Below are 23,685 nucleotides of genomic sequence, written 5' to 3' on the forward strand. Positions count from 1 at the left end.
TGGCGGGAGGTGAGAGGGCCCCCAGCCCCGCGAGGCCAGCTTCCCTCCCGGTCCCCGCGGCCAGCTGACACGTCCGCGCGGGCGCGCTGCCCCAGCTCTTGCCCTTTCTTTCCCGCTGGGCAGAAAGCCAACCTGGACACCCTGAGGTCCATGCGGAACCCGAACGACCCAGCGCTGCTGCCCCAGTGGAAGAAGCTGCGGGCAGAGCTGCTGGAGGACTGCAAGTAGGGGCGGGGCTCCTGGACCGGGAGGGGGGCCTGGGATGGGGGGCTCCTGGATGGGGGGCGGGGGCTGGGGGTCCTGGACCAGGGGAGCAGGGGCTGGCAGCTGGGGTGAGGGCTCCTGGACTGGGGGTGGGGTACTGGGGGTCTCGGACTGTGGGACAGGGGCTGAGGTGGGGCCTTCTGGGCCGGGGGACAGAGGCAGGAGCTCCTGGACTGGGGGTGGGGGCTGGGGGTCTTGGACCAGGGGGCAGGGGCTGAGGTGGAGGCTTCTGGGCTGGGGGGCAGGGGCTGGGGTCCTAGACCGGGGGAGGGGGTGGAGACTGGGGTGGGGGTCCCGGACTGGGGGACGGGGTCTGGCGGCTGGGGTGGAGGACTCCTGGACTGGGGCGGGGGCTGTGGTGGGGGGCTCCTGGGCCGGGGGGCGGGGGCTCCTGGGCTGTGGGGTGGGGGCCCCCAGGTGGGGGGCGGGCCCTCCGACGGCCCGAGGGCCCCCACCTGCTCTGATTAAATCTCCCCTTGGCTTGAAGCCAGAGCCGCCCCTCCCCTGGCATTCCCACCCGCCTCTGAAAACGGCCCTGGCCCCCCGCCCAGCGCTATCCCTGCCGCCCCCCACCCTGGCTCCTGGGTGTCCCCCGTCCCCCTCCCCCGACTAGCCCCCGGGCCCCACCTCCACTCCTGGCCCACGCTGGCGCCTCGAGCCCAGCGCGTGGCCGCCCCTCCTCAGTCAGGCCCTTCAGCGCAGGCCTGGGGGGCGGGCAAGGGGGCGCCGGGGACCCCGCGGCCGGCCCGCAGCGGGCGGGGCTTCCTAGCGGGCAGGGGTCCCGGGGCGCGGCGGGCAGGCCGGGAGGGCCCCCGGGGCGTGCGGTGTGAGGAGGGGGCCCCAGCCCCCTCGTCCTGGCCGCAGGCGCCCCCTGCCCTGCCTGACCGACCAGCCCAAGGCCACGGAGCTGGACAAGCAGCGGTGGCAGCTGCGCAGCCGCCTCCTGCAGGAGCTGGCGGCCCAGGCGGCGGCGGCCGAGGCCCGGGACGTGGTGGCCACGGCGGAGGGCTGGCTGCACCGCCTCACGACCGTGCTGCCCGAGGTGGGTGCGGGCGGGGGGGCGGGCCGGGCGCCCCGGCGGGTCTGACCCCTCGGCCCGCAGCCCCAGGTGAGCCTCCCGGACGTGATGATCTGGCTGGTGGCCGGCGAGCAGCGCGTGGCCTTCGTGCGGGTGCCCGCGCCCTCGGTGCTCTTCTCCCGCGCGGGGCCCCTGTACTGCGGCAGGTTCTGCGGGAAGACGCAGACCCTCCTCCTGCAGGTAGGGCGGCCGGGGACCCTCAGCCGCGGTGGCCCCCGGGACCCCCCAAGGGCAGCCCCCTGCCCAGATGAAGCAGCGCTCAACGGGGGGCGCCCAGAGCGGCCCTGTCCCCGCGCGCCCCGCTCGGCCGTCTCCTCTGGGTCGCAGCTGGGGGCATCCTGCGGCTTGGGTGGCAGGGACACGGCCGGCCACCAGCCCCCGCCCCCGCCTCAGGGCCCCCCGGGCGCGGTCCCCCACCGGCCAGCGCTGAGTCCAGGCCCAGGGGCTCCTCGGTGGGGTGGGGGCCCCGGAGCGCCTGAGGCTCGGCCCTTTTGGCTCGTGCCCCGGCAGCGGGCAGGTGGGGGGTCGCGAGGCCCCCTCTTCCGAGAAGGCCGCCCGGCTCCCCAGGCAGGGACCCCTCTGCCCCGGTGCCCCCCAGGCCGGGTGGCGAGCAGGCAGGGGCCCCGGGTGGGGCTGAGCGCCAGCTCCGGGGGGCAGGCGGGTGCCGTGGGCCCCTCCTCACCCGCACCCTCCCCCGTCCGGCCCAGTACCCCGAGGGCGAAGGGCCCAAGGACATGCTGCCCGCCCACCTCCGGGTCTGCATGTGGCTCGGCAACGTGGCCGACAGCCGGGGCCTGCAGCTGCTGCGCCACGGCAGCCTGGTGGTCTACTCGGAGACGGTGAGCGCGGGCCCTGCGGGAGGGGGGTGGGACGCCGCGGTGGGGGGCGGGGCGCACCCGGGGCCTGCTGGGGGGAGGGGCGCTGCGGGGGGGAGGGGCCTGCGCTGCCGGGGTGCCCTATGGGGGCGCACCTGGGGCCTGAGAGGGGGCGCCGTGCCAGGGGCGGGGGTGCGGGAGGGCAGGGCGCTCCGGGGCCCTGGAGCAGGCAGTCCCGCTGGAGGTCTCTGGGAGCAGGGGGGTGAGCATCCCGCCCAGGGGCTCGTCCTGTGCTCCCCCCTTTTCTCCCCCCCCACTTGTGGGACCCCTGAGAGCCCGCAGGGAGGGGCCCCGTCCTCCCAGAGATCAGGGTACAGGGGCTGAGGCATCTGCCGTGGAACCATAGACTGGGGGGGGGGGGTGGCTGGAGACCCCCTGGAATGGGGGCGGGGGCCCCAGGACCCACGCTTTAGGTTCCGGCCGTTGGGACGGGCTGACTGCCCATGTTCTTAGGCTTCTAAGTCCCACGTCCCGCAGCGCAGGGCTTGGGGGGCACAGGCAGACGGGCCTCTGGGGGGGAGGCGCTGGAGCGGGGGGGCGGGGGGCAGGAGAGGCCCAGAGGCAGCAGAGGTGGACGAGGGGCACGGGGGTGCGGGGTCCCACGCCGGCGTCCATCCCCCCCCGCCCCTCGCTGGCCTGGGCGCTGGACACGAGGAGGCGGCGACAGCCGGCGGCGGAGCCCGCGTGGGCTGCCCCCTCCCTGCAGGGCGGCGGCTCGGGCTCCGGGTTTAAGGGCTCTGGCCCCGCTCAGCTCGCGGGAAAGTGCTGGGGCCGCAGGCGGGACAGGGGCAGTGGTGAGGGGGCGGGGAGCCTGAGCCCAGCTCCCCCCCCCCCGTGGGCGGGGCAGGCGGGGGCACTGACGGCCTCCCCCGCCCCAGTACGAGAACCAGGCCAAGTACAGAGGCCAGTGGGGGCTGCAGGGCCTGTACCGCTGCCCCCCCTTCTCTGACGTCATGGGGCGCACGAGCCTTCCCAAGCAGGATTTCAGGGTGCCTCGGGGATGGCACTGGCTCGGGGATTGGATCGTGGAGCCGCAGAGGAGGTGAAGCGCGGGGAGGGCCCCCCCGAGCCTGTGTCCCCGGGGGCGGCCTGTGGGAGGGGGGCCCGAGCCTGTGCCCCCGGGGGCGGCCTGTGGGAGGGGGGCCCCCCCGAGCCTGCATCCCCCGGGGGTGGCCTGTGGGAGGGGGGCCCCCCCAAGCCTGCATCCCCCGGGGGTGGCCTGTGGGAGGGGGGCCCCCCCGAGCCTGCATCCCCCGGGGGTGGCCTGTGGGAGGGGGGCCCCCCCCCAGCCTGCATCCCCCGGGGCGGCCTGTGGGAGGGGGGCCCCCCCTGAGCCTGCATCCCCCGGGGCGGCCTGTGGGAGGGGGGCCCCTGAGCCTGCGTCCCCCGGGGGCGGCCTGTGGGAGGGGGCCCCGAGCCTGCGTCCCCCGGGGGCGGCCTGTGGGAGGGGGCCCCGAGCCTGCGTCCCCCGGGGGCGGCCTGTGGGAGGGGGCCCGAGCCTGCGTCCCCCGGGGGTGGCCTGTGGGAGGGGAGCCCCCCCTGAGCCTGCATCCCCCGGGGCGGCCTGTGGGAGGGGGGCCCTGAGCCTGCGTCCCCCGGGAGCGGCCTGTGGGAGGCGGGCCCGAGCCTGCGTCCCCCGGGGGCGGCCTGTGGGAGGGGGCCCCGAGCCTGCGTCCCCCGGGGTGGCCTGTGGGAGGGGGGCCCTGAGCCTGCGTCCCCCGGGGCGGCCTGTGGGAGGGGGCCGAGCCTCCCCCCGGCCCGGCCTTGCCCAGGGAGTCTCGCCTCCCCAGGCTGCTCCTGGACGTGGACATCAACCGGAGCCAGGTGCTGGAGGAGGTGTACGAGAACCAGCGCCGCGGCCCCGCGGGGGCCTGGAGCGCCGCCCCCATCCCCAACACGGACGTGGTGAGCAGGGCCGGGCCGCCGGCGGGAGGCGGACGGCACGCGGGGCGCCCCGGGCCGGGCCTCGGGCGCTGCCCCCCGCGGTCAGCCTGACTGCGGCTGCTGAGCGCAGCGCGGGGCGGGGGCCGCTGCTGCTCGTCAGGCCTCGTCCAAGGGGGCGCCTGCCGGGGAGCGGGCCGGCCCGAGCCGCTCCTGGGGGCTGGGGACGCTCGGGTGGGCACGTGCAGGGGACGAGGACCTGAGCCTGGCAGTGCGCCCGGTTTTCACCCAGAGTAGCTGCGGCGGCCGTTCCGGGCGGGGAGGCTGAGGCCCCTTCTGTCGGGTGCCCGTCACCCCGCCAGGGAGGCAGCGGGCGCGGGCGCGGGGCTGGGGCGGCATCGGCTCGCCGCGGGACCCGGCACACTTTGCTTCGTTTGTTGGCTTTTAAGTGTCAGGGATTGAACCTGGGACCTCGGATGCAGGAAGCCGGCTCAACTGCTTGAGCCGCCTCCGCTCTCCACTCTTTTCCACCCTGCCCGTTGTCTGCGCTCACTGCTCGTCCTCTTTAGGAGGCGCTGGGAACTGAACCCGGGACCTCCCGTGTGGGAAGCAGGCGCTCAACTGCTTGAGCCGCCTCCGCTCTCTGCTGTTCGGTTTCCACAGTAATGATTGTGCTCATTTCCCCCTGACTTTCTGCTTACACGGGTTTTAGAGTTTCCCTTTTAAACTACATTTATTTCAATTTCAAAAAAGCAAGTGGGTAAAAGCACGCTGAGCGAGCGCGGTGGCGGCGGGCGCGGAGGGCGCCTTCCGGCCCAGGGGTGGGGCCTCGGGTGCCCACGGCAGGTGCGCCGATGGCCCCGTGGAGGGAGCGAGCGAGGGCGGCACCTCCGGCTGCCTCTTCCCGCTCGGACGCGCCGCTCTCCCCCCGGCCCCGGCAGAGCGGGAGGCCCGTGGAGGCCCGGGAGAACGTGCAGTGCCCCGAAGGCTGGCACGTCAAGAAGAACTGGGTCGTGGAGCTGAACCACGCGGTGGACAACGAGGGTCTGTCCCATGGAGCCGGGCCCGGGGTGGGGGCCGGGAGGGGGCCGGGGGTGGGAGCCGGGGGTCCCCAGCCCTGCCTTAGCCGTGGACCCTGCCCAGGGCGAGGCTTGGCAAGTGCCGGGGAGGGCGAGCCTGCTCCGAGGATGGAGGGCGGTGCCAGGCCCGCCCTGGCTTGCCCTGCGCTGTCTCGCGCCAGCCGCCGTCCACCTCCCGCGGCCTGGGCCGGCCGCTCGACCAGGTCACCCAGGGCCCCAGGGGAGCCCCCGTGCCCTCGGCCTCAGCCGCGGCCCGCGCCCCGCAGGCTGGGAGTACGGCGTGGGCGTCCCGCCGTCGGGGCAGCCGCAGGTCTGGAATGCGGTGGACAAGACCTACTACTCGTGCCGCCGGCGGCGCTGGGTGCGCCTGCGCTACCGCAGCCCGCAGGGCCCGAGCGGCGAGCAGGAGACCCTGTCCTTCCTGCAGCTGGTAGGGCCCGGCCGACCCCGCGGCGGGCGCCACCCGGGGCGCGGCGGGAGGCGGACGCGGCTGTCCTGCCCCCAGCACAGGCCCGGCCTGCCCGACGACGCCGAGGGCTGGGAGTACGGCAGCTTCGGCTCCAAGTTCCACCTGGACCCACGGCCCGAGAGCTGGTTCCGCCGCCGCTGCTGGCACCGCAGGATGGCCCCCAACAAGGACAGGGGCGTGGCGCCCATCTTCCTCCTGGAGGGGTCCCTGGTAAGCCGCGGGCGTGGCGGGCCTGCGCAGCGGGCCTGGACGGGAGGGGCTGGGGGACCCCGGCGCCCTGCCCCTCCCCCTGCCACCCTGCCCCCCTGGCTGCCCTGCCCCCCCGGCCACCCTGCCCCCCCCCCCTGGCCCCTCTGGATTACCCTGGCTGCCCTGCTCCCCCAGCCGCCCTGCCTCCCCAACTGCCCTGCCCCCCCGGCCACTCTGCCCCCCCCCCCCCGGTCACTCTGGATTACCCTGGCTGCCCTGCCCCCCCCGGCCGCCCTGGACCACCCCAGCTGCCCTGCCCCCCAACCGCCCTGCTCCCCGGCCACCCTGTCCACCCGGCCGCCCTGTCCCCCAGCCACCCTGTCCCCCAGCCGCCCTGCCCCGTGGCCGCCCTGCCCCCTGGCCGCCCTGTCCCCGGCTGCCCTGTCCCCCCCAGCTGCCCTGGCCCCCCCCAGCTGCCCTGCCCCCCATGACCACCCTGCCCACCTGGCCCCCCTGCCCACCCCGGCCACCCTGCCCTCCAGTCGCCCTGCCCTCCAGCCGCCCTGCCCACCCGGCCGCCCTGCCCCCTGGCCGCCCTGCCCCCCGGCCTCCCTGCCCACCCGGCCGCCCTGTCCACCTGGCTACCCTGCCCCGGCCGCCCTGGCTCAGGACTTGCAGCAGAGGCTGGAGACCCGGAGGAAGGAGCAGGCGGAGCAGGAGGAGGAGGAGGCGCTGGGCATCGTCAGCTGGCAGCGCCTGGGCCTGAGCTTCTGGAAGCGCGTGGCCGAGGGCGTGCGGCCTCCCAGCATGCCCTTCATCTACTGCGCCTTCAACAGTGAGTGGCGGCCCGGCCCGCCCGGGGGGGTGGCACATGGGCGCCGCAGAGCTGCCCACGCCGCTCTCCCTGCAGGGCCCCACCACTACCAGCTCTTCTGCTACATCTACCAGGCCCGAAACCTGTCCAGCCAGAACCAGACCTTCCAGGGTAGGTGGCCCCCCTGCAGGGGCCCCGACAGGTGTCGAGGGCGGGTGGGGATGGGGCGCAAAGGCGCAGATCCCTCCCCAAAGACTCGTGATCTGGGGAGAAGACCCAAAAGCCACGAATTCCAAGAGAGGCCGCTCGAGGCGCCCCCAGGGCCGTGGAGGCGCGCAGGGGGCGCTGGGGGCCCACCCCAGGGTGCAGCCTGGGTGGACTGGACGAGGGGGAGCTTATCTGGCCGAACGCCAAGGAGGAGATGGTGGGGGGCAGTGCAGGTGCCCCAGGGTCGCTGGGGCCCACGGGGAGGGCGGGGTGCAGCCCGGGGGGCGCCCCCTCTCTGCGAAGCCAGCCCCACCTGGCCGGCGGGCTGTGCGTGTGCCAGGACGGGAAGGGCGCGTGGGCAGCCGAGGGCGAGCGGGGGAGGCCGCCGGCGGACACGGCCCCTCCCGCGCCAGGGCCCTTCGTCCGCGCCCACTTCCTGCACCACAGCCAGCGCACCCAGGCCCTGCGCGGCTCCGCGGCGCCCACGTGGGCGCAGACGCTCGTCTTCCAGCACCTGCTGCTGTACGAGGACCCCGCGGACACCCAGGAGAGCCCGCCGGCCGTGGTGCTGGAGCTGTGGCAGCGGGAGGCCCAGGCAAGGCGGGGGGCGGCGGGCGGGGGCCAGGGGTGGACGTCGGGGAACGCCCGGAAGGCTGCGGGGGGCCCGGCCCGCGGGGGGTGGGGGGCGCCGGCGTGGCCTCCACGTGCACCTCGACTCCCCGGCAGGGCAAGGAGAGCTTGTGGGGGCGCGGCACGTGGTCCCCGGTGGTCTGGCTGGAGGTCCAGAACCGGACGCTGCCCCCGCTGCGGTGGCGCCCGCTGGTGAGGGGGCTGGGCGAGGAGGAGGGCGAGATCTTGGCGTCGTGCGAGCTGATCCTCGAGACGCAGGTACCGCGAGTGGGTGCCCCCAGCCCCCCGGCTCGGGCGCCCCCACCCCGGCCTGCCTCCTCTCCCCGGGGGTCCCGGGGCCTCCTCAGCTGAGCCCCGCCCTCCCGCCCCACCCCTCCAGAGTCTGAGGGAGAAGACCCCGCCCCTCCTCAGCGTCCCCTGGAAGGACGGGGTCCACCTGCTGCCCAGGGGCATCCAGCCCACGCTGAGGAAGATGGCGATCGAGGTGAGAGGGGCCGGGCGCGGCCCCCGGCAGCGCTGCCGCCTGCTCCCCCCCCCCCCCGACGCGGCCCCCTGGCCACCGGAGCCGGAGCCCGGGCAGACGAGGGGAGAGGACGCGAGAAGGGCTGGGGCGCGGGCGTTTTGGACACAGTAGCGCCCGTCTCCGCCGCGCACAGTGGGCACAGGGCCTCGGCGGCCCCTCGGCACCTGCCACCCTGGCGCCCCGTGCCCTCCGCGAGCAGGCCCCGCTCTTCAGGCAGGAATCTGAGGCTCAGGGGCCTGGGGGCCTGGGGGCCGAGCCCTGCCCGGCGCCGGACGCCAGGCTGCCGTCCCCCCTCGAGAGCAGAGCCTGGGGCCTGGCACGCGGGCCCTGCCTTTCCCGGGGCACCCGGGCAGCTGGGGCGAGCTGGGCCGCTGTGTGGCCGTGGAGCTCCAGCAGGAGCAAGCGGCCTGGGGGCCCCCTGAGAAGCCCGGGGCACCCCGCTCCTGCGGGCCGGGAAGCAGCCAGCTCACGGGCGCCGCTGTCCGGCAGATCCTGGTCTGGGGCCTCAGGAACCTCCAGAAGGTGCGCTCGCCCCAGCTCCTGGTGGAGTGTGGGGAGGAGGCGCTGCGCACGGAGCCCGTCGCCGACTTCCGGAGCAACCCCGGCTTCCCCCAGTCCACGCTCTTCTTCACCGTGGTGCGGGGCTCGGCCGGCGGGCCCCCCTCCCCTGGGAGGACGGCCTGCTCTGGGCCTGTGGGAGGATCAGCCTGCTCTCTGGGAGGACTCCGCCTGCTCTCTGGGCCTGTGGGGAGGACTCATCCTGCTCTCTGGCCCTGTGGGGAGGACTCGGCCTGCTCTCTGGGAGGACTCAGCCTGCTCTCTGGGCCTGTGGGAGGACCCAGCCTGCTCTCTGGGCCCTGTAGGAGGACTCAGCCTGCTCTCTGGGAGGACTCAGCCTGCTCTCTGGCCCTGTGGGGAGGACTCGGCCTGCTCTCTGGGAGGACTCAGCCTGCTTTCTGGCCCTGTGGGGAGGACTCGGCCTGCTCTGGGCCCTCTGGGAGGACTCAGCCTGCTCTCTGGGCCTGTGGGGAGGACTCAGCCTGCTTTATGGGCCTGTGGGAGGACCCAGCCTGCTCTCTGGGTCCTGTAGGAGGACTCAGCCTGCTCTCTGGGCCTGTGGGGAGGACTCAGCCTGCTTTATGGGCCTGTGGGAGGACCCAGCCTGCTCTCTGGGTCCTGTAGGAGGACTCAGCCTGCTCTCTGGGCCCTGTGGGAGGACTCACCCTGCTCTCTGGGAGGACTCAGCCTGCTCTGGGCCTGTGGGGAGGACTCAGTCTGCTCTCTGGGCCTGTGGGAGGACTCAGCCTACTCTCTGGGCCCTGTGGGAGGACTCAGCCTGCTCTCTGGGAGGACTCAGCCTACTCTCTGGGCCCTGTGGGAGGACTCAGCCTGCTCTCTGGGAGGACTCAGCCTGCTCTCTGGGCCTGTGGGAGGACTCAGCCTGCTCCGGCCCCCTCTGGGAGGACACAGCCTATTCTCTGGGCCCTCCTCCCGGGAGGACTCAGCCTGCTCCCCGGCCACAGTTCATGCCGATGGAGGAGGCCTACGCCCTGCCCCTGGTGATCAAGGTGCTGGACAACAGGGACTTCGGCCAGCAGTCCACGGTGGGCCAAGCCACCATCAGCTCCCTGCAGCCCTACTTCTGTGACCCCTGGGCAGGCTACACGCCCCCAAAGCCCCCAGGTGCACCCCGCCTCCTCGCCTCTGGCCGGGCCTCCCCTCGGTGTGCCTCCCCCTCCCCTCCCCGCTCTGAGGGTCACGCTGGCACTCCCTCCACACAGAGCTGCCCGCGAAGACGGCAAAGCAGCAGCCAGAGGTGAGTGAAGCGCCTGGGCTCCTCGGCCCCCAGCAGGGCCCTGACAGCCGCGGGCGGGGGGGAGGCCCCATGTACCGGGCTCCTGAGCCGTGGCTGCACTCTGCCACCCCCCGGGAGCTCTCAGCCAATGGCCACGCCATGCTCGTGGCTGGGGAGTCAGAACAGCTGGGGGCTGGGCTGGGGCACCAGCTTTTTCCAAACCCTCTGCCCAGGAGGGTGATTCCAACGTGCGTCCCAAGTTCAAACCTGCTCCAGGGCTGCACCTGCCAGACTCGAATGCCTGGGAACCCTCTGGGCATCTGGGTCAAAGGCAGATTCTGACCCAGGCGTCCGGGTGGGGCTTGCGGTTCTGGGTTTCTGTGCCACTTCCAGAGCTCAGGCCGCTCCTGGGGCCAGGACAGAGCTCTGCCTGCCCTCCTCCTTGCCCCAGCCCAGGCTGAGGCCCGAGTTCAAAGGCCAGAGTCAGTGGAGGGCCTGGGCCCTGAGCCGTGGCCCCCGCTCCTCCAGCAGCCTGAAGTGCTGAGCGAGCCGAGGGCTGCCCGGCCTCACCTTGCTCCTTCCCTTCTTTCTCAGCTCCTGGAATACCTCCACGAGAAGTTCTGGTTCAAGTCCAGCAAGGCCGAGGTGCCCGAGGGTGGGAGGCAGCAGGGCCGGGGCCAGGGAAGGCCGCGCCCCCGCCCCAGCAGCAGAGCCCCAGCTGCCCGCGTCCCCGCCAGGATGAATACGAGCACGATGTGGACTGGTGGAGCAAGCTGTTCTGGGCCACGGACGACACCCACCTGTCCCCCAAGTTCAAGGACAAGGACTACCACACCCTCAAGGTCTCAGGCCCCTGGGATGGGAGGCGGGGCGGACAGTCCCTGAAGAAAGGCCACACGTGCCTGGAATCCCCTGGAACTGTCAAGTGGGGGCTTCCGAGGGGTCCTCGGGGCCGCCCCTCCCGAAGCAGGCAGTGCTGACCCGGGGGAGGACGCGGCAGCCGGCCGGGCCTTGAGCCCTCATCCTGGGAACGGTGCCCTCGGGCCCTGCCTGTGCCTGCCCCCAGCCTGCCCCCCGCCCCCCGCAGGTGTACGACTGCGAGCTGGAGGCCGTGCCCGGCTTCCAAGGCCTGCAGGACTTCTGCCAGACCGTCAGGCTCTACCAGGAGCGGCCCGTGCTCGACAGTCCCGTGGTGGGCGAGTTCAAGGTGCGCCGCCACGGGCACCGCGGCCCTCTCGCCCCACGCCGCGAGTCGGGGCGCAGGGGCCGGGCTTGGCAGGGATCCGCTTACCACCCCTCACTCGCCCTCAGTTCTGTCCCAGGCTGCTCTCCCAGGGCCCCAAGTTCACACCTGAAGGGACGCGGCACCCGCGGCGCCTGCTGCTGTCGTCCTCACCGCCCGCCGCCCCTCCACCCTCCGCCTGGGCCCCTCCTGGAGGGCTTGGGGGTCCGGCCGGCCCTGGCGCCAGCACCGCTGGGCCGGGCCCCGACTGCCCCTCCCCGCCCCCCGCAGGGCCTCTTCCGCATCTACCCGTTTCCTGAGGACCCCAAGGCCCTCAAGCCCCCGTGCCAGCTCGTGGTGTGGTCGAACCGCGAGGGCTGGCCGCAGGAGTGCCTGGTGCGGGTGTACGTGGTGCGAGCCCTCAACCTGCAGCCGCAGGACTACAACGGCCTGGTAGGCGGGGCCGCGGCTCCTGGCCCCAGGCCAGCTCCCAGGCGCCCACAGCGCCACTGCCCCCCTGACCACTTCCTGTGCCCGTCACCCCCAGTGCGACCCTTATGTGATCGTGAAGCTGGGGGACAAAACGCTTGGCAACCGGGACAAGTACCAGCCCAACACCCTGGACCCCATCTTCGGCACGTGAGCTGCAACCCCCCCCCCCCCCCGCCCCGGCCTCGGCAATGGGGCCCGTCCCCCTCCCCCTCAGACATGCGGGGCGCAGCAGGCGCAGGGCGGACGGGGCTCAGAGCCCAGGCCCAGGGCTACCAAATCGACTTCCAGCCATGCCAGGGAAGGGGCTGAGGTGCCGGAGCGGGGGGGCCCAGGACAACGGGAGCACGGGGCCCTCCGGCCAGCTGCAGGCGCCCCTGCCCTCCCGCAGGATGTTTGAGCTGAGCTGCTCCATCCCTCTGGAGAAGGACCTGGAGATCCAGCTGTACGACTTCGACCTGCTGTCACCTGATGACAAGATCGGCACCACTGTCATAGACCTCGAAAACCGGCTCCTGTCTGGCTTTGGGGCTCGCTGTGGGCTCTCCAAATCCTACTGCCAGTGAGTGACCTGGGCGCAGCCCGGGTGCCCTGTCTCCAGCCCGCCGCCACCCCCGGTCAGCCGGCAGTTCCTAGTGGACGGGACAGCGCCTCCCCACCTTCCCGCAGGTCAGGGCCCTTCCGCTGGCGGGACCAGATGCACCCGAGCACCCTCCTGGAGCGCTACGCCAAGCGGAAGGGGCTGCCCCCACCCCTGTTCAACAGCAAGGACGACTCCGTGGTTTACAACGGGCAGCTCTTCAGGCTGCAGAGCTTTGGTGAGCAGCAGGTCCGCCGCAGTGGGGTGTCCAGAGCGGAAGAGCTGCCAGCAGGGCGGGGGCAGGCAGGACATGGGACCCCCCGGCCAGTGCGTCCCGCCCCTTCTCTTTCTCTCACCCAGGGAACCAGGTCCAGGCCCGGGCGGGGGGGCAGTGGCAGGGAGGCTGACATCCTTCTGCCACCCCCCTCCAACCCAGAGCCCGAGCCCCCCACCGCTCAGCACTTGGGGTCCAGGAAGGAGCGCCTGGCGCTGTACCTCCTGCACACTCAGGGGCTGGTCCCGGAGCACGTGGAGACCCGCACGCTGTACAGCGACAGCCAGCCGGGCATCGACCAGGTGAGGTGGGGAGCGTGGGGCCGGGAGCTGGGGACAGGGCACAGGCGGGGCCGCGCGTCACCCGGGAAAGCCTCAAGGCCCAGCGGTGCTGCGCACAGCAGAGCTCGGGAGCTGCAGAAGCCACCTCCAACTTGCTGCGGCCTCCAGGCCCTGTTCCGGGGGGGGGGGCTTCAGTCTCCCCTCCACAGCGGGGACCCCTTGGGAGGGCTCCGAGGGCCCAGGCGCCCGAGTGGTAACTCACCCGTCAAGCCCCTCCAGCTGGTCCCGTGTTCGAGAGGCAGCGTCCTTTGCTAGGGATTCTTTTAATCCCTTCTCACTAAACCTGTTTTCTCGACAGGAACTAAATTAGTCAGGGGAGGGAAAGAGAGGTCGCTTGCTTCTGTGCACCAGTGTCGGCAGTGCCGCCCTTGGCCCGTCCCATGGACAGCTTCGTCTCCTTGGCGTGGGTCTGGGGGTCGGCTTGCTCTGTTCAGGCCACCATGCCCTTCGACTAGGGACGCCCCTAGTCCCTCCTGGAGCCTGTCCTAAGTGGCACTGGCCCTCCAGACCCCAGCATCAAGGTCCCGGCCTCAAAGCCCCCCACCCCTGCCAACTTCACTGGCACCCTTCCCCCAGCCAAAACAAGGGGAAAAATTTTTTTAAATTAAAAACCAAAAGTAAATACAAATTTAAAAAAAGGCCTAGGGGAGCCGAGAGGTGGGCCAGGCCACCTGGAGGCACCTCTGCCCTCACCGGGGCGGGCCCCCCTGCGCACGGCCACAGTCGGAGGCAGGGCTCTGTGTGTTGGGGGGTTGGCGGCCAGACCCCGACCAGCAACCCCCGGCGCAGGGCAAGGTGCAGATGTGGGTGGACATCTTCCCCAAGGCGCTCGGGCGCCCCGGCCCCCCCGTCAACATCAGCCCCAGAACGCCAAAAAGGTGAGTGGCAGCCAGCCCCCGCCCGGTGCCGGGCACCAGCTCCCGAGTGGACACCAGCCCCCCAAGCGCCGCGGAGCCGCTCTTCCCTCTGCTGGGAGCCCCTGGTGCCGAGACCCCCCCCCGGGCGCCAAGGCCCCCGTGCAGGGGAGCCCCCGGCCGGGCCTCAGCGCAAGCGGCCGCAGGTACGAGCTGCGCTGCATCATCTGGAAGACGGAGGACATGGACCTGCAGGACATCAACCTCAGCGGTGCCAAGTCGAGCGACATCTACGTCAAAGGGTGAGGGCGCGGGCGGGCCTGGGCCCCCACTTCCACCCCTGCCGCTGGGGCCCAATAGGGAGCCGCCTCTCCACTCCCGCCGGCACTGGCTGGGGGGGCCGGGGCCTGGGGCCCGGGTGAAAGGCCCCTGGCCGCAGGTGGCTCTTCGGGCTGGAGAAGGACGCGCAGGTGACGGACATCCACTACCACTCCCTGACCGGGGAGGGCAGCTTCAACTGGCGCTTCATCTTCACCATGGACTACCTGGCTGCGGAGCACGTGTGCGTCCACAGTGAGAAGGTGCCTGGCCCGGGCGGGGCGCGGGGGCGCCCTCCTCCTGGGACACCCCCCCCCCCCCCCGCGCCGGGCTGGGTGCCCAGGAACCCAGAGGGCAGGCCAGCCCAAGGCTCTGCCGCCCACAGGCCTACATCTGGAGCCTGGACCCCTCGACCACCAAGTTCCCGGCAAGGCTCATCATCCAGGTCTGGGACAACGACATCTTCTCCCCTGACGACTTCCTGGGTGAGGCTCTGGCACGGGCGCCCACCGCGTGCGGGGCGCGCCTCCGGGCTGACGGCGCTTCTCTGGGCGCAGGGGTCCTGGAGCTGGACTTGTCCGACATGCCCCTCCCCGCCCGGCACGCCAAGACGTGCTCCATCAGGACCGTGGATCCCAGCCCCAGGTGGCCCTACCTGCAGCCACCCAAGCACGTCAACCTCTTTAAGATGAAGACCGTGACCGGCTGGTGGCCCTGCCAAGTCCTCGATGGCGGCAAGTGGCGCTTGTCGGTAGGTGGCGGGGAGGGGTCTCAACTTGGGGGGACTTTACTTCATCTGCTGCTATCTCTACTCAGCCTGCACCAATGGTGTTCGCAGGGTAAGGTGAAGATGACCCTAGAGATGCTGACACACAAGGACGCCGAGGTCAAGCCGGCCGGGCGGGGCCGGACAGAACCCAACCAGTACCCGAAGCTCCACCCGCCCCTGTACGGGTGCCGGGGCCCAGGCTCCTCGCCGGTCTCTTGGGGGGTGTTCTGACGTAGCGGGGACCACTCCCTGCCACCCATCGCAATGTCCAATTACCCCCGGGCAGGAGGGCGCAGGCTCCCTGCTCTGGATCCCTGACCTGAAGCCCCGACCTCGGCTACAACAGGCGCGCCGACCACTCCTGGATGCGGCTGCACTCGCCCCTGCGCGGCGTCTGCCATGTTCTCTGGAAGCGCTACCGCCTCCGGATCCTCAGCTGCTTCCTTGCACTGTTTCTAGTGATTATGCTGTTCCAGTTCATCTACGCAACGCCGGTGAGTGACAACCAGGGGACAGCACGAAGGCGCTGGAGGCTCCTGCAAGCCTGCTCCAAGGCTAACCCTGTCCCATTCTTTCTAGAACTATATGGCCTTGAGCTGGGTCAAACCCCACCTCCGGATGTCCATCATCCACTAAAACCACCAGCAGCGCCGCCACGGCCTTGCCAGCCACCCCCTGCCACGGGCCAGGCACTGATCCCTCCAGGGACCCACAGACCACCCGAGAGCAAGCTGCCGTCTGCCATGAGCTCCACCCCTGGCTGTCCTACCAGGACCCCTGGAAGGGCGGGGATATGCCGGCTGTTCTCTTTGAAAACCTCCTGAGTTGTCATTTTCATATCATTCTGAAATAAGTTTTATAACAGAGAGCCATGTTATAATTGGGATGTTTGAAAACATCAGCCTTTCAGATGAGACTCACAAACAAGCGGCAAAGGTCATCTTCACAGCCTGGGCCTCGTCCTCAGGGAGAGGCCCTGAAGTCGGAGAGAGCTGAGGGCTGCGGGGAGGGAGCTGGCCCCCACGAGGCCGCAGTGCTCGCCCCATGTCCATGCACAAAGTGGCCACCCAGGGCCTAACATTCGCTCCTCCAGGAGCACCCAAACCTCACGGGGCTCCACTCACCGCAAGAACAGGGTTTCTAGAGCAGAAGAGCAGGGCGGGGCGGGGCCGGTGGGGCGGCCTCCTGAGCCACTGCTCCTCTCTCCTCTCGGAAGCTCGCCCAGGGACCCAGGTGCCTTCAGGGTCTTCCCGCCTTCTGCTGGAATCACCAGACACCCCCTACCTCCGTCACTGCCTTGGCCGTGGCAAGATGCCACCCAGGTCCCCCCACCACCCAGTCACCCAGTCTCCCTTGAGCCCAAAAAAAGACAAAAGAGCCATTTAATTTCAGTTCCACCTGGTCCTACGGCCAAACTCTAGGTCACATTTGTTCTCGGGCACCCTGGGGCCGCTCTGCTGGTCGCTGCTGTGGGAAGGACGGCATTTCTGTCCCACTTAATCCCACTGCAGAAGAGCACCCTAGGCTGATGTCGCGATGCGCAATGACGCACACGGGGCGGCCAGAAGGCGGCTCTGGAGAACAGGAGCCCACACCAGCCACGGCTGGCCCTCCCTTCCTTCTGGGCTGAGCCAAGGGCTTTCAGGACCCAGAAGGCAGAGCACAGTTCAGGAAAAAGGCCGGGGCGTCCCCAAGACACCACACAAGGCAGGACACTGAGTCAGCAGCTCAGGGCTGGCTCCCCTCAGCCTCTGAAGAACTTCCTGGGCTGCAGAAGCAGCGGAAAAGGCCTCAGGGCCCCCACCTCAGGGAGACGCTGGCCTGTGGACCAAGGTCATCGGGGCAGGCAGGTGAGCAGCACGTGACCTCTGGTCAGTTAAGGCAGCAGAAAGGGGGGACGCCTACAGGAGACCTTCAGGCACTAAGGGGGGTCTTCTGCTCCCAGACTCGCAGCACGGCACAGGCGAGGCGGCTGCTCTCCTGGTGGAGCAGCCGAGCGCAGGCTGCAAGAGGCAGGCTCCTCACGCTCTCACACCGAGCGGGGCTCGTGACGCGTGCCCCTCCACGTCCCAGCCCGAGCTGGCGGTTTCACAGGTGACTGCAATCCACGCGCTGTTCAAGCCCACTTCACTCGCACACTGTCTCCCAGACAACCTTGACTGAGGGCTGCAGGGCCCTGGAAGGGAAGGCCATGACCACTGCAGGCCCAGGTGGCCTGCTGGACAGCAGAGGCCAGAGCAGGGGCCAGAGCAGGGAGCCTCACTCCTGGCCATCTGAGCACGCAAGGGTCAGTGAAACGTAGTGTTCTGCCGTCCCGGGAGGCTTGTCCAGTTCAGGCCACTTGTGGAGAGGACAGCAGACAGGGTGGGAGAGGAGGTGGGAAAGAAGTCCTCATCCTGATTTCCAAGGGAAGTGCCTCATGTTGACGGAGACTTAGGCAGAAAGCAACCTCCAACGAGAGGGCGGGAAGGCGCGAGGGGTCAGCAGCTCCTGCTCTTGGGGGTCTCTGGACATAGCGCACGGGCCTCAGTCCCACGAGGCAGCCTAGGGACGGGCTCTGTCCTGCGACGTGCAGGACTACGGCTCTGCCCTCCCCATCGCGCCGCACTCCAGCTGCAAGGCCTGCAGGGAAGGCCCCTCAGCAGGGCCCTGGGAGCCTCCTGCAGCCAGAGGTCCCCAGGCACGGCTGCACCCCACAGGTGACGATCCCAGTGGCAGTGGCTGCAGGAGGGCTCAGTAGAAGTGCTTTCGGCTCTGTTCCTGCCATTTGTTGTAGAGTATGACACCAATGACAATGGCAAACACGGAAATCACCAGAGAGAAAAAGACGATGAGGAAGAGGGCCAGGCCGCTCAGGGGCGGCAGCGGGGCCGTCACTGGGGAAGCAAGAGAGAAGCGAGTCAGAACGGCGTCCCCCCGCGGGAGGGCCAGCCTCCAGGCTCCGTCCCCAGCTTCTGACGCCCACTGCTGGGACCTCAGCCCCTTCCCAGGCGCCTCGATTTAAGAGCTTTGCAGCAGAGGGGACGTACCTGGGAACTGTTTTTTCTGTGATTTTTTTGTAAATCTAAAACCACTCCAATTTTTAAAAAACGGTAAAAGAAAAATCAGGCAGCCCTCCTGGCTACACATCACCGGTGCACATGCTCCACGTTCAGAGGGAAGCCCCGGAGACAGGTGCAGGCTGCACTGCACCCCCTCCCCAGCCACGCGGCCCGCTCCCAGGCCCCCGTGCTCACTCGCGGGCAGCTTCAGGTTGTCCACCGAGGGCAGGAACACATCTCGGTGCAGCTTCTCCTCCTCGGGGGTCCTCTCCACTGTCAGCTCAAACAACTTCAGGGAAATGACGTCGTGGTTGTCTGGAGAAGAAAAGAACAAGGGCCACTCAAGCCACCTGAAGGAGCTGACCACGTCAGGATCCGGGCGCAAGCCTCTGATCTGCTGCTAACTAGCAGGGACCTCGAAGCAGAGCAACTGAAACCTGTTTTCTAAAATAAGGGTGGGGAACAAGAATGCTGTATTTAAGTTTGTATCAACAAGCACGCATTACCTGTGCAACTGAAAAATTGAGAGAACACGCACAGGGAGGAAACCCCTCATCAGATGGAAACCCTTCTGCAGTCAGAGACGCAGGAGCACTGCAGCTTCCCTGCAGCGAGACAGGAAAGGGGGCCCGCAGGGGCTGGGTGGCCACGGACAGGGCACAGCTCTGACGGGACAATCCTCCCTGGCGGACTCTGCCTCTTCCTCTGCAACTCCTCAGAAATATGACCCTGAATCTCACTAGTAACGAAAAAGAAGTAATCAAGAGAAGAGAGTAGAGAGTAGTAAAGAGAAAGAAAGAAGAGGAAGAGAGAACCTAAGGACTGGATTTCTCCCTAAAGTATCAAGAGCAGCTCACAGAGGTGACGTGCTTCACCCAGCTGGGTCCGTGGGAGACTCTTCAAGTTGGCTCCTGAGGCCTTTGACATGAACCCAGAAGCTACTGGTATCTTTCTTGCTTTTCTGGGAAGTTCCAGCATCACTTGTACACCTCCTGCTCTAGACCTCTGCTCTAGTTTCCCCGGGCTGCTCAGCAAATACCATGAAATGGGTTGACTTAAACAATGGGAGTTTATTAGTTTATGGTGTGAAAATAAAGTTCAAGTGAGGGCACCATCAAAGCGATGCTTTCTCCGCAAAGCCGGAGGTGTTCTGGGCTGGGTGCCGGCGATCCCGGGCTCCCATCACAGGCAAGGCTCGTGGCCGCATCTCCTGGTCCCGTTTCTCTTCTGGGTTCCATTTCCTTTCCTTGCTTCCAGTGGCTTTCTCTCACGTCTGATTTTCACTCCCCTTATAAAGGGCTCCAGTAATGAGATTAAAGCATCCTGACTGCGGTGGGCACACCTCATTTGAAGTAGCCTCCTCAAAAGGTCCGACTTAGAACGGGTTCACCCCCACAGGAACGGATTAAATTTAAGAACTTGTTTTTCAGGGCTACATTCAGCTTCAAACCACCACAGCCCATCCTCTGGACCCTGAAAAACACATTCTATGTGCAAAATATATTTATTCCATCACCATATCTCAAAAGACCTTAAGTCATTTCAGAAACAATGCTTCCTATGAATTCTCATTAAAATGGCTTATGGGCACAACTGCCCTGTCTGTGAACCTTTGACACATAGATAAAAGCTACCTGGCTCCCACTGATAATGGAAGAGCAGGCATAGGATGAACGTTTCCATTCCAAGAAGGAGAAATTAGAAGGAAAACGGCTCATGACCCCAGCAGGTCTGAACCCCAGCAGGGCACCCCCACCAGACTTCAGGGTCTGAGAGTCATCTACGGGGGGCGTCTTGTCCTCCAGGCCTGACGGAGCAGCAGCCCCGGCCCTGCCAGCACCTGAACACTGGGGTGCAGGCTTGGGGTGGCAGCCAGGCTCTCGCAGCGCCCTCCTGGAGCAGTGGGGGCAGCACTCCTCCCCCAGAGCAGGCTGGAAAGCCTGCCCTCTCCAAGCTCGGGGCAGGCCTACCCTCTCCTCCCTCATGGATGGGCCCCTCTTGGCCTGAGAAGATGACTTTGGTTCAGAGCTCAGCTTCCACAGTTTTTCCCTAAAAGTGGATTTTTCCTTCAATTTATCCCTTCGCTGTCCCCTTCAGTCCAGGCTGGCAGTGGTTCCACTTGTAAGATTACACAAGAAACTTGTCGGTTTGCAAGAGTTTAAACTCTCAGAAGATGGAGCCTTCCTGGATAACTGCACTTCCAATCCCGACTCGCCTGAAACAGCTGGCTGGGTCCATGTGCAATTAAACCCGCACATGGAGCACTATTCTCTGGGGACTTGCTTTTATCCCAAGCCATCAACTGCTGGTTTCTTTGTGCCTGGGAGTTCCATTCTCAGCTCGTCCCTTTCCTCTCCCATTTTACTATAAGCTGCCAGCAGAAACCAGGCTGTACTTCCCACACTTAGCTTCAAAATCCCCTCAGCTAAACATCCAAGTTCATTGTTTTCAAGTTCTGCCTTTCTTCCGACATGAAAACTCATTTTTGCCAAGTTTTCTGCTACTTTAAAACAAGGACTGCCTTTCTCCCAGTTTCCAATAATGCATTCATCAGGTGACAGAGCAAGTCCTAGAAACTGTAAGCTCCATGGAAAACACATAGTCAAGGAAGCTTTCAACTTTAGTTACTTCAGATCAGTTTGGCCTGCAGTGTTTAGAACCTAGCTGCCAAAACTAATCTTGGGAGTAAAAGAAAGCCGAACAAAGTTTTCCTGTAATTACTGCCAAGGGGCACAATAAATTTTTGCAGGGGACAGAAATATTCTATACCTTGATTGTGCTGAGGGTTACATAAGTGTTAATATATATCAAAACTCTTCAAACCATACACTTTGGTTGTATGTAAAGCATAACTGTCAAGTTGCCTTTTCAAAAATATTAGCTACTATTGTTTTAACACTCAGGAGATTTTGTTTTCAAAATCCAAATTTACAGCTTCTCTTGAAAACTGGAAGATGTGGACTCATTTAGCCCCCATTTCCTCTTGGCAACAATGGGTGGAGTGGAGTAGTAGCTGTCATCCTTCAGACAGGCATTTGCCTTTCTATTTTTTTTTTAAGATTTATTCACCACCCCCTTGCAGCTTTTTTTTTTTTTTTTGCTGTCCTCTGTGTCCACTCACTGCGTGTTTTTTGTTTTTTTTCTGTGTCTGCTTGTCTCCTTTTGTTGCATCATCTTGCTACGTCAGCTCTCCATGGCACACGGGCGAGCCTGCCTTCACAAGCAGACCCTGGGACGCAAACCCAGGGCCTCCCGTATGGTAGATGGGAGCCCAACTGATTGAGCCACAGCCACTTCCCTGCCTTTCTATTTGGAGAAAAATTTTATTTCGAACTAGCTTCATCTGTAATAAATTACATTAATCAACAGAATCAAATACTCGGTTCTTTACCTCTTCCCAAAAGAGGCTATGGGGAGGCTAAAGGGCAGCAGAGAACAAGCATCTACCAAGAAGCCACGGGTCTGGGCAGAACGGGCAGAGGTCAGGAGGCAGGTGCACGCCAACGCCCTGGAGGTCAGGAGGGAGAGGCTTGGGTGACTCCTGAGCTGACTGAAGCACAGGGAGGGCAGAGGGCAGAGCCCCGGACACGCCACGGGACAGAAGCAGCTGTGGGGAACAGCCTCCAGCAAGGCAGAGGTGCAGGCCGGAGGGCAGCACAGGAGAGGGACGGCCAGGAGACAGAAGCACCTGGACACCACTCACATTCCAAAGTCTGAGCAAACATTCCAGACGCACCCCGATCGCCGCGGAGTGAGGCACTTCAGGGCTCTCTGTCTGTCCACAGAAGCTTTGAACAACCACAAAAACTGGCAGAAACATTTTTCTCAAAGTTCCAGAAAACAGCTAAAATCCCATAGTAACAGGATGAGTGCCGAATCAAGAAAAGGGCCACCTGAGAGCAGCAGGACCTTGTCGCCCCCTGGCTGGACCATGCACACCAAGGACCAGGAGGCCCCTAGCTGTGCCTGGAGCTCTCCTCTAAAGGAAAGCACTCCACAGCCCATCTGCAAAGACTGGGGAAGGTGGGTTTCTTTTTCTTTTTTTTACTCTTAGTTCCTGGCATTCAAAATTCTAGCTAAAACAACAAATACAGAACAAACAAAAATCACCAGCTAGATACAAGCTTCAGAAGAGGCGCCTCAGAGTCTGAGTTCCAGCGATAGCCATTCAACTGTTAAAATGCCCAGGTTTCAACAAAAGATTACAAAATACAAAGGAATGAGAAACGAGGGCCCAGGCAAAGGAGAAGCTTAAAGCATTAGAAACCATCGGTCAACAGAGACGTCAAGCACAGTAGACACACTGTGGGGGGCCCAGGAGGAGAAGAGGGAGAAAGGGGCAGAGAGCGAACTCAAAGAAACAATGCGGGGAGCCGCGCCGCGGAGCTCAGCGGCTGAGCGCAGGCTTCCCACATACGAGGTCCTGGGTTCAACCTCTGGCACCAGAACCTTAAAAAAATAAAAATAAAAATAAACAATGGCTGACAACTTCCCAAATGTAACAGAAGACCTGAATATACACATCCAAAACATATAACAAACTACACACAGGATAAACCCAAATAGACCCACACCATAGCACATTATAACCAAACTGTCAAATGCCAAAGCTGAAAATTCTGAAACCCATAAGAAAGAAACATGTCCTAAATAAGATTAAGTGCCAATTTCTCATCAGAAACTATGAAAAGGCAAGAAAATTGCCGTCCAAGAATTCTAATCCCAGATCCTTGAGCTGCCGGCCTAGTTATCATCACACCCGGGAGGAACCGCAGCTGCCGCTGCCACTGCGATCCGCAAGGCCGAGATCCAGGGCCACCCCCCACCCCACCCGCCCTCAGCGCTGCTGACGCCAAGCCTGAGCCCACAGGCAGCAGCGCGGGGAGCGGTGCCCTGGGGAGCGGCATGGCAGGGAGCAGCGCCCAGGGTGGCCTCACGTCGGCAGCGCCTGCCAGCAGGGGCAAGGAGGTTTGGGGAAGGGTCAGACGGTTCGATGTTAGGAACAGAAATGGTTTCCTAATGGGAAAGACACCAACGAAGACGTGCCTGTCCAGCAGACTGCCCTGAAGAGCCGCCCCAGAAGCTGCTCTGTAGCGGCGGGGGCAGAGACCGTGGGGTCTGTGCCGTTGAAGGACAAAGGGAGCAAGGGCCGCCAACGTGCCAGAGCAAGGCGGCAGCCAGGCCGAGCACACGCCCTGTGGCAGTGCTCTCCACACAGTCACCAGCAAAACTACCAGAAGAGCGAGAGTGGGGAGAGGAATGAGGGACCAGGGTGATCCCCAAGCCAGGCCCCCTGCGTCGGCCCCAGGGCCGGCGACGGCTCCCACCCTATAGGGGGCAGAGACCCCTGGGCGGTGAGCACAGCGTTCCAACCCTCCTGCGCCAGAAGGGATGGCGGTGCTGCCCGCCAGGTGCAGGACAGCAAGGCAGACCGTGAGCAGACGACACGCTGGGCTGACCGACCACGATGCGCAGCCCACGGAGGATGGCAGTGAGGACGAGGAAAGTCACCGAGATGACCAAGGTCAGCAGCTTCCAATAAAGACACAGATGCTCAGAAGACCCTAAACCACAAGATGGCAAAGAGGCGACAGCAGCCGGTCCACCCAGAGGGCTCATCTGCTCCCAAGGCTGAGGAGAGGCCGGCTCCCCATCTCCCACCTTCTGATTTAGCCAGCCACCAAGAAGTGAATATGAAATTCCAGCACTGAGAGATGAACAAAAGACGAGTTGAAGACATGCCATGCTTGCTTTTTGCCCACTGACCAGATAACTAGAACTACCTACACTATCTATGCAGCATGGGGTTTTTATTATTTTTACCTTAAGATGTCTCATTTTGATAATGCCAAATGTGATTTTTTTAAAAGTCTGGTTTTTCTCAATACACCTTTAAAGATATTTAAATTGTTTCATACCTGGTCACATTAAGATTTTTAAGAACCTCATTTATAACTTGTAATAAGTTTAAAACTTCATTTTTTTAAAAAAAG

The 23,685-nt window shown here is 65.8% G+C and overlaps 2 protein-coding genes across 5 annotated transcripts in view; one reads left to right on the forward strand and one right to left on the reverse strand.

Annotated features, from left to right (window-relative positions):
• The window catches only part of FER1L5 (fer-1 like family member 5), a 46,839-nt gene extending 31,322 nt beyond the window's left edge, over nucleotides 1-15,517 (forward strand). The window contains exons 21-52 of the mRNA XM_058278113.2: nucleotides 124-224; nucleotides 1,129-1,306; nucleotides 1,367-1,522; nucleotides 2,050-2,181; nucleotides 3,096-3,259; nucleotides 4,008-4,122; nucleotides 5,040-5,142; nucleotides 5,444-5,856; nucleotides 6,505-6,670; nucleotides 6,746-6,820; nucleotides 7,270-7,451; nucleotides 7,583-7,744; nucleotides 7,866-7,970; nucleotides 8,499-8,645; nucleotides 9,533-9,692; nucleotides 9,791-9,825; nucleotides 10,399-10,449; nucleotides 10,542-10,646; nucleotides 10,892-11,011; nucleotides 11,318-11,479; nucleotides 11,574-11,665; nucleotides 11,907-12,077; nucleotides 12,185-12,333; nucleotides 12,532-12,671; nucleotides 13,500-13,588; nucleotides 13,771-13,866; nucleotides 14,004-14,145; nucleotides 14,268-14,367; nucleotides 14,440-14,633; nucleotides 14,721-14,830; nucleotides 14,998-15,145; nucleotides 15,231-15,517. Coding sequence (XP_058134096.1) covers nucleotides 124-224; nucleotides 1,129-1,306; nucleotides 1,367-1,522; nucleotides 2,050-2,181; nucleotides 3,096-3,259; nucleotides 4,008-4,122; nucleotides 5,040-5,142; nucleotides 5,444-5,856; nucleotides 6,505-6,670; nucleotides 6,746-6,820; nucleotides 7,270-7,451; nucleotides 7,583-7,744; nucleotides 7,866-7,970; nucleotides 8,499-8,645; nucleotides 9,533-9,692; nucleotides 9,791-9,825; nucleotides 10,399-10,449; nucleotides 10,542-10,646; nucleotides 10,892-11,011; nucleotides 11,318-11,479; nucleotides 11,574-11,665; nucleotides 11,907-12,077; nucleotides 12,185-12,333; nucleotides 12,532-12,671; nucleotides 13,500-13,588; nucleotides 13,771-13,866; nucleotides 14,004-14,145; nucleotides 14,268-14,367; nucleotides 14,440-14,633; nucleotides 14,721-14,830; nucleotides 14,998-15,145; nucleotides 15,231-15,287 — 4,320 coding nt within the window. The 3' untranslated portion in view covers nucleotides 15,288-15,517. The remainder of the gene's footprint in view (nucleotides 1-123; nucleotides 225-1,128; nucleotides 1,307-1,366; nucleotides 1,523-2,049; nucleotides 2,182-3,095; nucleotides 3,260-4,007; nucleotides 4,123-5,039; nucleotides 5,143-5,443; nucleotides 5,857-6,504; nucleotides 6,671-6,745; nucleotides 6,821-7,269; nucleotides 7,452-7,582; nucleotides 7,745-7,865; nucleotides 7,971-8,498; nucleotides 8,646-9,532; nucleotides 9,693-9,790; nucleotides 9,826-10,398; nucleotides 10,450-10,541; nucleotides 10,647-10,891; nucleotides 11,012-11,317; nucleotides 11,480-11,573; nucleotides 11,666-11,906; nucleotides 12,078-12,184; nucleotides 12,334-12,531; nucleotides 12,672-13,499; nucleotides 13,589-13,770; nucleotides 13,867-14,003; nucleotides 14,146-14,267; nucleotides 14,368-14,439; nucleotides 14,634-14,720; nucleotides 14,831-14,997; nucleotides 15,146-15,230) is intronic.
• Nucleotides 15,518-16,015: 498 nt separating this feature from the next.
• Nucleotides 16,016-23,685, reverse strand: part of LMAN2L (lectin, mannose binding 2 like) — a 29,642-nt gene continuing 21,972 nt past the window's right edge. For all 4 annotated transcript variants that reach the window (XM_058278110.2, XM_012519603.4, XM_071208708.1 and 1 more), the window contains 2 exons: nucleotides 17,888-18,007; nucleotides 16,016-17,527 (listed from right to left, as the gene is read on the reverse strand). In XM_058278110.2, the coding sequence (XP_058134093.1) occupies nucleotides 17,385-17,527; nucleotides 17,888-18,007 (263 nt within the window). In that variant the 3' untranslated portion in view covers nucleotides 16,016-17,384. The remainder of the gene's footprint in view (nucleotides 17,528-17,887; nucleotides 18,008-23,685) is intronic.

The sequence above is a fragment of the Dasypus novemcinctus genome, chromosome 17, assembly GCF_030445035.2.
Source record: "Dasypus novemcinctus isolate mDasNov1 chromosome 17, mDasNov1.1.hap2, whole genome shotgun sequence".
NCBI lineage: Eukaryota > Metazoa > Chordata > Mammalia > Cingulata > Dasypodidae > Dasypus > Dasypus novemcinctus.